The 15,208-nt window shown below is 37.6% G+C and overlaps 1 protein-coding gene across 3 annotated transcripts; it reads right to left on the reverse strand.

The window, feature by feature from the left end:
• Positions 1-990: 990 nt before the first annotated feature.
• LOC123762669 (caprin-1) lies at positions 991-14,664 on the reverse strand. Of its 3 annotated transcripts, XM_069332360.1 has the most exons (6): positions 12,953-13,090; positions 11,759-11,892; positions 7,421-7,663; positions 5,201-5,362; positions 3,908-4,081; positions 991-3,266 (listed from the first exon to the last, which is right to left on the reverse strand). In XM_069332360.1, exons 2-6 carry the CDS (start codon positions 11,768-11,770, stop codon positions 1,974-1,976), a joined length of 1,884 nt encoding a protein of 627 aa, XP_069188461.1. In that variant the 5' UTR covers positions 11,771-11,892; positions 12,953-13,090; the 3' UTR covers positions 991-1,973. The 3 variants fall into 3 exon arrangements, with proteins under 3 accessions (XP_069188461.1, XP_045605283.1, XP_045605284.1); XM_045749327.2 differs by lacking the exons at positions 11,759-11,892; positions 12,953-13,090 and adding an exon at positions 14,349-14,664; XM_045749328.2 differs by lacking the exons at positions 11,759-11,892; positions 12,953-13,090 and adding an exon at positions 14,349-14,529 and having other exon boundaries at positions 991-3,263.
• Positions 14,665-15,208: the final 544 nt, after the last annotated feature.

Here is a 15,208-nt window from a genome sequence, read left to right on the forward strand (position 1 = left end):
TCGGAATTATGGTATAATAAATCACATTCTAGCTTAAATTCAAGACAAAATGACGATAAAGGGACAAAGTTGACGCTGACAAATATAGAAAGGGGCCATGAATCAGTTTAAGATAACACTTAAGAGTGCAATATGAGAAGTGTTTGTTTAGCAGTTCTCCCAAGTGGTACATGACATCACTTGGGTCATGGCCTTTGGTGCATTCAGTGTACACAAAGGCCATACAACAATGAAGATAGGCAGGTGTCAAAGATTAACCCCCAAGTGTATAACCTGTGTACAAACGTTGACTATCATAGTTAAGGGTGATCAGTGTACAATGTTTCCTAGTGAATGTCTTGGCACATTGGGTTATTAGCAGAAAATTTAAGAAGTATGTTTGGTTGCCCAACATAATACACTGTCAATTGCAAACTAGAATGTGTTGAAGGGAAAGCTTAATACCTTTACACCACCAACTTTTGAAGTCAATACATAGTGCAAAATAAAGTAAAGGTTCTTCTTTAGTAATAATAAATTTTTTGGCTCTTCATTTTCAGTTAATACTGTACTGGCAGAGAAGTCTTAGTCACCCATTTTCCAGTATAAACTTAACAGTATTCATAGTCATATATGCAAGAGGGGCACATCATTTTGATCTTGATTTAAAGTTTTCTGTTCCCTTGTCATTAATGTATACTGTATATAGTGCTGAAATATTTGCATGCTCTACTAAACTTATAATTTTGTTATATATAGTTCATTTAATAATGGTATTATTTTATATACTTGGCAGTTTTTAGAACCAGTACTAGAGAAGCAGTTTACACCCTAGAGCCCAGTTATCTCAACCTGCCCAGAACTGAAACCATTCTTCTTTCAAGAGATGCCTAATCAACACACAGTAGGTGCCTCGCCACTCAAGATATTTTGTTATTTTATCATTGTAAGAAAATTTTGTAGCTACCACCTTATTAACTATTGTACAATGAGGAAAAGAAAATTACAAACTTAAAAAATCACAGAATGTTATTCGGAGTCAAGTAAATATTTTCTTGAGCCCCTTTAGGACAATTTCTTGGGAACAAGTCCTGAAATTTGCACTGTACAAATATATACTTACTGACCATTACGAAATAAGGCAAGGGTGGGTAAATATAATACAAATCCTGCTTTCATGCAAGATAACGGTAAAACACTGCATACACATTAAAAATTACTTATAGCTTCACAGATTTTAATAGGAAAAAAAAAGCACCCTAATATTCTCTTAAAATAAAATGCTTATTGTTATAAAAGTACATTTGGTCTTCTCATAATCTATTCCATTACCTCAATTCAGATCTTACTTGTATTTGTTCAAGATTCGATGTGAAGAATTCTGAGCATTACGCTATAATATTTAGGACCAAAATTTAACGAGTCACAACCTTCTATATTAATTTGGCTCCACTCACCCTTCAATATCTAGAGTTTAAAAGGGTAATAGAAACTCCGAGGGTGCAGTAAATGATAATGTATTGGAAGCGTTGACAGCTTGATTAAGTGATGAAGTGGTCAAAGTCCACCTGGAAGAGAGGGGAGCATAAATGCACCCTCCACCCCTCCCCCATACACCAGGAATAGTGCTTCCATAAAAATTATATAGAAAAAAATTCTTTTGTATAACTTTACAAGTCATGGAATAGTTGAGTGAAATTAAAATTTTTATTTTTTTTTGTGTTTGAGTTCAGAAGAACTCAAATTTTTCTATTTTCCTTCTCTTTTTTGGCAAATTTTTCACTTTTATCATGTATCACACTTACATTGTCCCGTAAAGAATGCCCTATATTGTCTCTCCGTTCACTGATTACAATCCTAAAGTTCAAGCACTACCTTAATCACAGGTAGTACCCGGTCAGTACGTTGTGCAACAAATTGAAACACATCTAAGTGTCACAATACACATGTAGCCACTTTTATCATCACACTCACAGCTTGTAATCAACTTTTTCTTACTGCTGCTGATGTTGAGGGTATGGCTGTCGCTGGCCCTGATACACGCCTGGTCGCCCTCTGAAATTCCCACGTGGACCTTGCCCTCTGAATCTGCGTCCACCTCGTGGTCCTCCCATTCCACCACGGAAGCCACCGTAGCCGCCTCCATAACCACCACGGCCATTTTGGTATCCACCACGTCCACCTCGGAACCCTCCCCTGCCTCCAAATCCTCTACTCCTACCTCTGAAGCTTCCTCTTCTTTCATAATCTCCTCCGTGACCATTTGTTGGAGCAGCAGTACTACCTCCCTGATTTTCTTCATATTCATCCCAGTTGCCAGAGTCAGCACTACCCCATTTGTCATCACCACCATTTACAGGAACATCTGGTACAACTCCCCAGTTATCCTCTTGAGGTTGCTGTGATACATTGGAAATGGCTTGCCCAGTTGGCTGTGTTGAGACCTGTTGCCCAGTCCAGGGGCTAGCTTCTGGATTAAACTCAACCTTTTCCTGTGGTCTGGCCTGTGGAGGCAAGGGAATCGGAGGAGGAGGGTTTGGTGTACTATCCACTACTGTATTGTTTGGATAAACTGGAACGCCTTGAGTATATGAAACCACACCGTATGTCTGATTTGTATATGTCTGTGTAGGAATGTTGGATGGATGCGTTGGGTCCTGATTAGGTGGAACCATAGGGGCAACTTGTTGAAGTTGCTGTGGAACAGGTGAAACAGACCTTTGTGATACAGAATCAGTTTTGATGCTGCCAATGGATACCACAGCTGGATCCATATAAACTGTAGAAGGCTCCTGAGCAACCTGACTTTCCTGTAAGAAGTCAAAACCTCCAGGTGTTACCAAGTCATTCAATGAAATAGGCTGCAATTGAGGTGGTTGAGGAGGCTGTAGAGATGTTTGCTGAGGTAGAGGTGGTGGTGCTTGCTGTGCTTGCTGCTGCTGTGGAGCCTGCTGTGGAGTAGGGGGAGGAGGTTGTGGTGTTGGTTGTGGAGGTGGTTGTGTAAAATATGAGGGTGCAGGAGGCATCCCTGGTGCTTGTGGAGGTGCTCCAGGTATGGTGGCAGTAGTCATCTGTGCCATGGCTGCAACCAATGCTTCTTGTGCTGGGGAAACAGTAGCAGGCTCTTGAGGCAAAGTTGGGGACAGTATAGGGGCCACTGTTGGTGGAGCAAGGCCCGGGGGTGGACCTTCTGTGACAGGACTGCTTGCTTCTGCCTCTGTGATAGGGCTAATTTCGTCTGTCTCCTCCACCATTAAACCATTCGTATATTCAGGAACCTCCTCCTGCTGGAACAAAACAATTTTGTTGTATTTTATAGTTACTTTTAACATTTCATACTGTTAAATTTTTCTGAACATATAATTACAAAATTTAACAATCAATGCACCAATAATTTTTACTCCAATGCAAAGTCTGGCTGCATTTATTCCTATCTACTTTTTCATAACCAGGGCTTCACTGCACCAGCCACCTGTTTCAAGACCAACTCTTACTTTCTATTTTAATGGTATAAATACTTTTAGCAATCACACACCCAACACAGCAAATCTCTCAAAACTTTTATATTTTCATTTGTGTTCAATATATGAGAATTCATTGCTGGTGCTGCACACATACTAAAACTAACATGTCGTAAAGTGTGTATAATGTTCAGCTTGATTCTTGGATTAGGTTATGTAATCACATATGGTTTTGAAATGCTGTCATTCAAGTGAAGCACCTAGCATATTTTTACATTAAAAAACAAAATTGTAGAAATGAGAAATACCTGCCCAAGCATAAGTGATAAGGGTAAAAGAAACAGAGCAATGAAGCCTTGTGAAATTATAATTATTTTAGAGGACAACAAAAATGGAAGAAATGGCATAACATCAAATATCCCTACAACTGTATATACAAAATCCAAACAAAATAAAAAAGTAATTACAATTTCAACAGCTGTGACTTCCTCTTCATCTTCGTTAATTTTTTTCTCAGGATAGGAACAACTTGCAATCTCATCCACAACATTCTGCAGTGCCTTGTATGTTGTAGTAGCAATGTCTTTGCTCCTCCCTTCCATCAGCCAAATCAGGTGCTCTGCTGCACCCTTCAAATCAACCTGTCAAAAGATGAATTATAAGTAGATTCCTAGTATTCTATTTCAAATGTTAAAAAACTAATGTAAAAAATAAACTGAGGTTCACATGAAGCAACCAATCATGATGCTTTAAATATAAAATTGTGATGCAATTTGACAGAGGGGAAAATACAAATTCTGTAATTATTATATTACTATATATATATATATATATATATTAGAGAGAGAGAGAGAGAGAGAGAGAGGACTGGGAGAAGGAATGATGCCCAACCATTTGACAGTAAGGGATTGAACGCTGGCCTGCATAATGCAAGACCATCACTCTACTGTCCAGCCCAAGTCTGGTTGAGTGAGTGACTGAGCGTGCGTGTGGAAAAAACACATTAAAAATTTAAAAAATGCTAAATGCATTTTCAACAGTCAGGCTTTCAGAGCTAGACATAGTTGTCTACCTGTAAATGTATATATGTACATGAGCATATACAAGTGTGTGTGAATATATACTTAATGGGGAATGTTTCCCCATTAAGCATTATTATGGGCACAATAATATTTAATGGGGAACATTTCTAGAGATCATAGGTAGCCACTGCGTGATTAGAATTCCTCCATTAAAACATCCTTATCCAATGATCAATTCCAGTAGAACTACATCTTATACACCCAATACATTTTTCTTTCTTACAGTTTTGTTATAAACTAAAAAAAATATAAAAATACTACAAGCCATACCTTGAAAATATAGAATTATATATTAAACTAAAATTTATATTAATATTGTAGCTATTGCCTTAATTTTCTTTTTTTTTGTCTTACCATAATGAGAGAAAATGTCAAAAAGTAAGACAAAGAAAAATGCCAAAAGTAGTTCAATTTATTTTTTCTATCTTATATTTTTGGACACAATGATGCCACAAGTGCCAAAATTCCTTCAACTAACTTTTGTATATCACCTTTTGTTATCTTCCTACTAGGTAATACTACCCAGATATACATCAGGTCCTGATACTTTTCGAGACTTACAAGCAGATCAAATTTTCTTGGTTTCCTATATAGAAGAGCATAAATCGTCCATTGACATTAGTCTCAGTCTTAGGGTTAACGTGTACTAGTTTTATATTAGTTATGTTAAAACCATACCTGGAATTCCAATATTGTCTGGCCCTCAGCTTTTACAGGTGTGACCAGCTTGTACAACTCATCAAGACTGTCTAGAATCTCAGCTGACATTTGTGCCGCACCATTGGTCCCAGCCAAGAAATCTGCACGTACCTCTTCTTGACCTATTTGCTGCAGAACATCCTACAAAAATAATGCATAAAATGCAGAAATAAGTACCTTCAAATTATCTCCAAAGTTAAAAGCAATATACATAAATTACAAATATGTTTCTTATAATTATTCTCGACTAATCTCTTTTTGCTAAATTTGGTATTTTTGGATCAAAAATATAATGACTCATGTGGCATGCAATCTAAATACAGTAGTTAGCATGATTTTAATAGTGGTACTTCTGTTACAGCTACCAAAGGCATAATGAAAGCATCAGTCAATTTCCACATTACATATTGTAGCATCACATATCAGTACCATCACACTCCAGTAGCACCCAAAAATTAAGTCTCCAGTGACTTCCATAAGATAATATTTATACCTTCAGCTGAGACTCTTGTGCAAATCTTACCCACAAGAGAAAACAAATATGAATAAAAAATATAGGTGAACCTCATTTAACTTCAGGGGCTAGGTTCCTGAAAATTGCAACTTTAACTGAAATGACAAGTGAAACTGAAAACCCAGTAGGCCTAGCATTATAAGTAAGAGTTCCATTTCATGGATGCTGGGAAAGATGATTGGTAATTTTTCATGTACACGCCCTTCATACCTATCCAGCACTTGTAACGTAATTTATAATAATATTGTCTTCATCTTGTTTCTTTAGCCTTTAATTAAGATTACTAACTGTTATAGGCCATTAACCTGCTGTACATTCTTGTCCAAGGAATTTTTTACTAATAATATTGAGCTTGGAACTCTCACACCTTGGTTATGTCTTATCAGCTGGAAAGATGCCTTTGTTTCAACACCAAATAAATTAACTTAATAATTTGTTAAAGCCACATGGTTGTATTACATTACAGTACAGCATTATATAATTTGTATGAATTGTACTGTATTTTATGCCATTATTTTCAGGACACAAAAATACATTATACAGTGTTGGAAATGCTTAAGTAAGCCTTCAGCTTCTGCATCATTTCCTCTATCCTACATTGAGAGCTTAAAATAAATGCAGGAATTTTTGCCTGTCTGATGTCAATTTTTTTATTATTTTTTATTTTAACATTAAAACAAATGATATTTTTTCACCCAAATAACATGGGTGATGTTAAACAAAGTTTACTTGTACTTCTCTCATTTGAAATAGTAAAATGTTATTTGACAAGAATACGAATATTACCAAATTCTCCTTGCATGCGTTGGACTGGCACGTTCAGATTCATCCTCAGAAGTCAATATGGCTGCCAAGTGTTGGTATGTACACCAATACTATTTACATATTATTAAGCAAGAATTATTGTGCAGTATATTTAAAAAATATTTATTTTCTTATATTAAAAGTAACAAATATTTCATTACTACTATACTGATAACAAAAACTACTTTACATTTTGAAACTAAATTTTTTAGAAAAAATCCATAACCATTGTGTTTGTATCAGGATATACAGTATATACAATTTTTTCAGAGCTCATTTCTATGTGAGAGCTATCCATCTACGTATAGCAGAGAACACAATTATCTGATTGCTAATACTATTCACAAAGTGGTAAAACCTCTATTAGTGCACCACAGCCAAGCATCACTCAAATCATGGAGCAACTGAAAGTTTCTAAATTATGAATACTGTTCACCCACTTATAATCCTTAACTACCTAGACTTACTAGCAACCACATCTTGTGCACTGTTTACGCTTGACAACCCCTCACTCACCTTGTCTGTCCATTATCATGACCTCTATCCCTTCCACCCATTTTAAAATTATTCTTGTACATTTTTTCTTCATCAAACTGTTATTATCCATTCTTTGAATGTGACCAAACATCTTATCAACAATCTCAACCACACCCCCAAAATGTATACACATTTCATTAGCAGTAGTTATCTCCACTATAAATCCCTATTTGACAATAATCATTAGAAAGGAGACAATGTCTCCCAAAAGTGAGAGAAAATAAATGGAACAGTAACAAAACTTTTATTAGGGGTAAATAAAAAAAATCACTGGTTAACAACATTAGCACTGTCAATATTCAAATTATAGGCCTATCTAAAATCAATTTGTTGACATACTGTACCTGGATTTTAAGTATCTCCTTCACTTTGTTGATTTCCTCTTGTTGCTTCTCTATCTGTTCTTTCTTCATCTGCTTCTTCAGCATTTTATTGTGGTCTGTTAAGATACCTGCAAACTGCTGGTTCAATTCTCTAATCAACTCTAGGTTTCCCAGTACGCAATCATAGTTTCCTACTGCCTGTTGCTGATCCTCATTCAGTTCTTTACCTGCTCGGAGGTCTACGCGATACTGCTCCAATTTGTTCTGTAAAACAAAAAAATAAATTGTTCAATGCATGCAATATCAATATAGAAGTCATTGGCTAGGAAATGATTGGGGTGGGGAGAAGAAAACGGGAATACATGGAGAAACGTGGGTAAAAAGGGAGAGAAAAAGGAGAGATGTGTGTAAAAGTTTGAGAAATAAACAAATTAAAAGGGAAAGATGAAAGTCCAAGTACCTACTGGAATTACTAACCAGTAATTCAGCAGTCTATGTGAATAGCCATTATAGGTGGAAGATTTGAATACATTTTATTAACCATGTACATATATTTTATTAGTACTGTACTGCATTGTAATTCTACTCATAGGTTACTTTCTAATAATTCACTAAGGAGTTTAAATTGTCAAAACTATCTCCTAGCTTGACATTATTTTTGACACTCCAAACATGCTCTGTGATTAAGTGTTGGGGCTGCATGTTCAATGTTTATTTTAGTACTATGATGTTCAAGGTCACAGGAGGGGGTTGGATGAAGTATCCCAAGGGCCGACGATGGATTGTTTTCCTTCAAGTTTGGTCTTGATGGTTGTTCCACGGGTTCTGTCACTTGCAAAGATTATACTACTGTACAGAGTATTTATATACTACATCCTTGAGGTCTAGAATGTGAGATCTACATATTGTATTACAATGAATGGGTTCTTTGGTAGCAGCATCTATCTCTTTATGGGCAGGGACCTAGCAGAAAAGTAAGTAAATAAGGCCTTGAATTTCATTGAAACAAGAAAGCCATTTCATTGCATTACCAGCTGATGGATAGGTTCGACAATATTGCTCAATGGTTGAAATAACACCATGGTACTGTAATTTATTTATGTAACAAATTATGTTGAATGGGAGCATCATTTATAATCCTGACCACCTTGTATGATTGCAGTGGATTCCGTTGTAAATATGGAAGTTAAATTCGAGAGTTTGGCACTAAGATTGTTCATTTCATGGTACACAATTATAAAAAAATGTTGTACTGTGATAGCACTATGCAAGTCACATTATTCAAAAAGAGTATAAATATTCAAAAGATCCTAGATATCACTCAGGATGCCTATACAGAACACAAAGACACAAGTGCATCCATGGTGAAAGACTCCAGAGTCACTGATAATATTTATAGATATTGAGTGAAAAGACAGTTGAGAAGCAAAGTTTCCATTCATGAAAATTTGGATTTTGGATTTAACTAGCAGTTATGACTAAACACTATGACTAAACAGAACAATGTAAGTTGACCAGACCACACACTAGAAATTGAAGGGACGACGACGTTTCGGTCCGTCCTGGACCATTCTCAAGTCGATTGTGACTTGAGAATGGTCCAGGACGGACCGAAACGTCGTCGTCCCTTCAATTTCTAGTGTGTGGTCTGGTCAACATACTTCAGCCACGTTATTGTGACTCATCGCCTGCAGAACAATGTAAATTGGACAGTATAGGGCAGGCTTTCATTTCCATTACAGCAACTAATAAAAAACTGGGCTAATATTTTCAATTTCCTACAGCAGTTAAATAGGAAAAGCAATGATCCAAAAAAATCAAAACAATCCAGAGGTAGTACCGTGGCCTTTCAGTGCCCAGCCGCTAAACTATATACAGTAATGTATCATCTCAGAAAGGGGTGGAAAATGGCAAGAAAGCGAGCGATGTGTTGGTCGGGAAAACAAATGCATTCTGAATAATCAGGCACTTGAAAGTCAAAATGGGGGTCAGTCAGTATTTTTTCTTTTGTTTGATATCTGGTTAGTAAAGTGTTAAATGCTTTCTAAAGGCTTATACAGTACCTCCAAAGAATCAAAATTGGTTATTAATTAATCTCAAACTGTTTTGACAGCTGTCTACTCCTTAACTTAATTTGTGACAATTTGTCACAATTCTAGATAAGGAGTCAGCAGTCTTCAAGTAACCTTCAAGACATCTTCCCTAAGCTGTCCAAGGCAAAGGTCAAAGCAAAGGAATGAGTTGCAACACAGATGTTCAGTTTCTAGTCCCCGAGCAACTGGGAAAAAGCATACAAAATTAAACCACCAATAAATAGTAGTATTAATACACCTTGCTACCATGTCTCATATTATCAGGGCTTATTATTTAGCAGTTCTCAAGAAATAAACAAACGAACATTAGGATACCTGGCACCTGTCTCTACACCACCAGATACTATCCTGTTACCAGATAGGTTATTCTAGAAGTACCGACTTAAAAAATGAAAGCAGAAATAATACATATTATAAACATCATTAACACTGTACTGGTAAAATACTCTTACAACATGGCAGCATGTCTCACTGCCTGGAGACAGGTGCCAGGGTATCCAAACACTTTCGGGGTGGTGGGTTGAGTAACGTGACAAAACTCTGGATGCCATTGTTATTGGTCAATATTTCCATGCGTACTTCTGTAACACTGTCCATTCTACCAGCAATCTATAAACCTGTACTTGGATGTACCTTCATGAGGCGCTGGGAGTTCTATTCCCCAAGCCCAGCCCGAGGCCAGGCTTGACTTGTGAGAGCTTGATCCAACAGGCTGCTTGGAGTGGCCCGCAGGCCCGCATATCCATCACAGTCCGGTCCGGTTCGATAGAAAGCAACATCATTTCTCTTGATTTGTAACACAAGTTTTGCAATAAACTAAACAATTTTTTAGTTCACCAAGAACAGTAAATGTTTGGAGAATGACATCGTTACCCTCTCTGTAATTTTGCCATTTCAAGTAGGCAGTTATAGGAGTCAAATCCCTATCAGCTCATTTAATGGAATCCCCCATTTATTCAAATGTTTTCTTATATTCTTATCAAATCAACATCACCTAACTGTGCAGTACTAGCTGAACCATACTCAGAATATCTAAAGTTCTAAATCAAATTAGACCATTAGGTCAAGAGTTAAATTTCTAAACCTGTATTAAATGACAATTATTTTGTGATATCGCAACAAATGCTGGATAAACCTTTGAATAGTTGTACTGTAGTCAAATGTGACCAGAGTAATGCTTATTTATGGCATTGAACTGCTAACGAGTCAAATTTGTTGGAGCACTTCAGTAGTCCACAGGCAAGCGTCTTGCACTAATGCACACATACCTGATTTTCCTGAGGGCCTCAATAAGGACAGGAAGCCGGCAGCAATTTGAAGGTTTCCCCATTTGCCTTGATTTTTTCCAGGTATATTTTAAAACAACACAATTTTGGCAGTTATGGCTTCGGCAGGTAGATGGTTCCGTGGGTTAATAACCCTGTGAGTGAAAAAGCATCTCCTGTTCTCAGTCTTACATTGTCTTGTTGGCTTGAAACCACTGCTCCTTGTTTGTGTTACATCTGACCTTCTGAAGAAAATATCCGGATCAACATCCTTTAACATTCAGTATGTTAAAAGTTTCAATGAGATCCACCCTGTCATGCCTGGTTTGCATTGTTAGCCCTGTGGCCTTCAACTGTTCCTGTTACAAGAGATAACTTAGCTCTGGAATGACCTTTGTTGCCAGGTGTTGCACCTTTTCCAGAGCAGCTATGTCATTCTGAAAATAAGGTCTCCATGCTTGGATACAGTAGTCCAAATAGGGGTGCACCAGAGATTTATACAGTTGAACCATTATCTTCTTTTCCTTATACTCAAAGGTACACTTGATTATCCCAAGAGTTTGGTTAGCTTTTCTGATTGCTGCACCCACCTGTTGTGTAACTTTTAACGAGTGGTGGATTTTGATACCAAGGTCCTTTTCTTCATCAATCTACTGTAATGTAATGCTATTAATTTGGTAGTCGTGGCGTGGGTTGCTATGCCCCACATGCACAATCTTGCATTTATCGATATTAATTTAAAAAGCATTGGCCAGTCTTCTGACCATTTGTAGTTTATGTAGATCTCTTTGTAGTGCTTCAATATCATTATCATTTCTCACTTTACCATAAATCTTTGTGTCATCTGCAAATTTGATGATGTGGTTACTATCTACACGAAAATAAAAATAACCAACCTTTACATAAAATGTATAAAAATACTACCAATATTGTGCTGTATATAATATCAAAGCTTTTTCAGATCTAATATCCAGAAAAAATAAAAGGACAGTTATATGTACCTTAGAATCCATACAAACTGCAATGTCATTAAATATGGATGACACTTGCAATTAGGGAGAGATGTCAGCCGATTGCTGATTGGTTGAGATGACATGAAGTCATCAATTCTGGTGATGCATAGGTCATTTCCTGCCTGGAAAAGATGCTTTACCAATCTAAAATAACTTACGCATCCCTTATCAAATCTAATTTGACCTACTCAAACCCACCCAGACTTAAATGTATCCAAATCTTATCACACAGAACCTAAAAGGCAGTGATCAGCAATACATGTCCAGCAGATACTAATGACCAGACTGTATCCAAAAACTATCACTCCAAAACTTTCAAGTTTAATCAGAACTAATATACTGTATAAGGAACAAGAGTGAAATTTAACTTGGAAACTCTAAAATTAATAGTGTAGAGGAATTACATGAAATACTTAACAATAGTACAAAGCCAGTCCCAGTATGGCAAATAGGGCAAAACTTAACCATCACTAGATTGTTGTAAATACTGTACTGCTATGGAAGTAAGTCCACTACGGGCTCACCATAGCCCGTGCTACTTGAAACTTTTGTTCCGAGTAGCACGGAATCAAAAACAACAAGTTTTGAAAGGCTTGAAGAAAGGGCCGGAATTCAGTCTTTTACAGAACCTAGACACCCATTATAGGCCCCAATGTAGTTCAATATATATTTGTATTACAGTATATACAATGTTTATATCCCATCATAGATCAATAAGTTCAATATAATTTGTTTAGGGGCATAAAACATTTTTTTACGATCCTGGGGCCTGTGGCACCACACAAGAAACATATCTATTTGATATTACAAGAGTACAACTTAACCAATCTAGAAATGGTCTGCAAATCAAAATACCCAAAGCCGGAGAGCCAGTCGGCCGAGCGGACAGCACGCTGGACTTGTGATCCTGTGGTCCTGGGTTCGATCCCAGGCGCCGGCGAGAAACAATGGGCAGAGTTTCTTTCACCCTATGCCCCTGTTACCTAGCAGTAAAATAGGTACCTGGGTGTTAGTCAGCTGTCACGGGCTGCTTCCTGGGGGTGGAGGCCTGGTCGAGGACCGGGCCGCGGGGACACTAAAAAGCCCCGAAATCATCTCAAGATAACCCAAAATGTGGAAGAGAAGTACATTTTAAGAGAAATACTAAGTACTACCTAATCAACTCCATGTAACCTTCCTTACCTCCTAAATGTCAACTTATGTCTTGCTATTTTCAAACACTCTTCTCTTCCACATTAGTAGATAATTAGTAGATTATCAACAAAATTGTATAACTGCTGACATCTTCCATGTATAAACTTGTGCAAAACCATGTACTGTCTTAAAAAGATATTTAGTCAGTTTATTTAGTTAAAATTATTTCTGCTCATCTGTTGCAATTTCTGCTGTTCCATCCAACATATAACTATTGTCATCCTTTTTTTTCCCTTTTTCAGTCCAATTCATTCTTTTGATCTCAATTAGTTTGTCTTATTTTTTAAGTGTTTTTCCACATCTCACCCAAAACACTGTGCCTATTAGTGGCTTTAGGCATAGTATATACTATCTCATAGTATATGCTATCTACAAATCGAATACTATGTAACTCATTTTCTTTGTACAGGTATGTACTTTTACTTGAATAAACATTATTATTATTATCGGTACTTTGGTTAGGCATGAATGCAAACCATTTTCTGTACCTAGCAACATGATGCAACAAATAAGAGGCATGTTCCTCCAGAGTAAGGCCTTCCCTGCCCATATGTCCTATATCAGGCAACATACATGAAGCCCTCGTCTACTGTATACACACTACAGGCATATTTAAGTGCATACTAAACGGGACACCATGAGCGTAGCTCTCATCCTGTAACTACTTAGGTAATTACTATTATCTGAATCTGAATCTATTATAAGAGATGGTCAATAGTGAAGAGTATTGAAGAACTAAATGAGTGCACAGCATATGAATGAGTAAAGCATGTGTGTTTTATTACGTGAGAGCTTGAATGAATGGAGGATACGGTCATGCCATACATACATATATATTTCACACATTCCAAAAATAATTTAAAAAGAGTATATCCATCATACATTATAACTAATGATATACCCCCACACTATACTATAAGCATCTCACACACATACACACACGCTAGGTTAGGTCAATATACGCAGTGTGCAGTCTCAAACACGAAGTGTTCTACACCCAGCTGAGTAAATGAGTGAGTATATGGGCAGGTGAGTGAGTAAATGAGCGGGTGAGTGAGTAAATGAGCGGGTGAGTGAGAGGGGGGAGTGGGAAGGGGTCCCGTGACTCGCAGCACGCCAACTCCACGCTGCTTCCAGTAGCGCCCACCACAATAAAACCTGTCACCGTGACCCCTAATGCATTATCTGGAGGCTGGGAAGCGGCCAAGGGGCGAGAGATAGAGCCCGTGGTCAGCTTGGGCCGCCTGACAGGTGTTCCAGAGCGGGAAACACGCACATGGCAGCGATTCAAGTTAACATGGCCGTCGCTTTGTTCCCCCCCTCCCCCAACACTCACTGAGTCCCACCGCCAGAAAACCTCCTTCCCTACCTAATCTGAACTCACCTTCCGCTTCTCTAAATTCCGAATTTTCTTCTCTACGAGGCTCATTACTTTCTGGAAGGGATCAAGGGTCTCTTGAGACCCTTGCTTTTCCAGTTTCACGGAGGCAGAAGGCATTCTTCACAGGGCAACTTTTCTGGTGTTCTTTCTCTTACGCACTGCACCCCTGTGGACTCCACCATTATTGGAACCGTGTTGCCATTCTGCTCTATTGCTCACTTTTCCTAGAATATCCAGTATTTTCCATGGCGTGTGCTTCTAAATAATTGCCAAGTACTTTCTTTCGTGTTGCTTTCGTTATATCTTTTGTTATCGTTCTGTTGGGAGATTTGGATTATTTTAAGAAAATGTTGCCATGCTAGATATGCATCAAGCAGAGCGGGTTATTCAAAACCCGGTGCGTGCTCAACTCTCGTACTAAAATTCCTGTCATGTCACACTGGTAATATTTAACTAGCATCACAAAAAAGTCTTGTTTATCTAATCATTAAATGGAAATAATTCTAAATAACATTATATTTGCTACCAAAATCTTTCGAACAATAACATTTAATTTAATGGTCTCCTGTTCGTTACGTGTAGAGAATGCAAAGCTGCGGTCGTCTCCCAACCCGTTCTGACGAGTTGCCACAGTTGGCACTCACTACAAAATACAACTCCTCAGAAACGTACGAATCCAAGCACCCACTTAGTCATTCCATAAAAATTGGAAGGAAAGAAACAGGGAAGACATGATCAACACATGCAAAATGCTCAGGGGAATAGATATGGCAGACCATATTTAGCACTGTGTGTAGTACACAAACGACGATCGCCACCTAAATTATATAACTACCTAAGCTCTTTCATGCATATATATATAT

This window comes from Procambarus clarkii, chromosome 27 (assembly GCF_040958095.1).
Source record: "Procambarus clarkii isolate CNS0578487 chromosome 27, FALCON_Pclarkii_2.0, whole genome shotgun sequence".
NCBI lineage: Eukaryota > Metazoa > Arthropoda > Malacostraca > Decapoda > Cambaridae > Procambarus > Procambarus clarkii.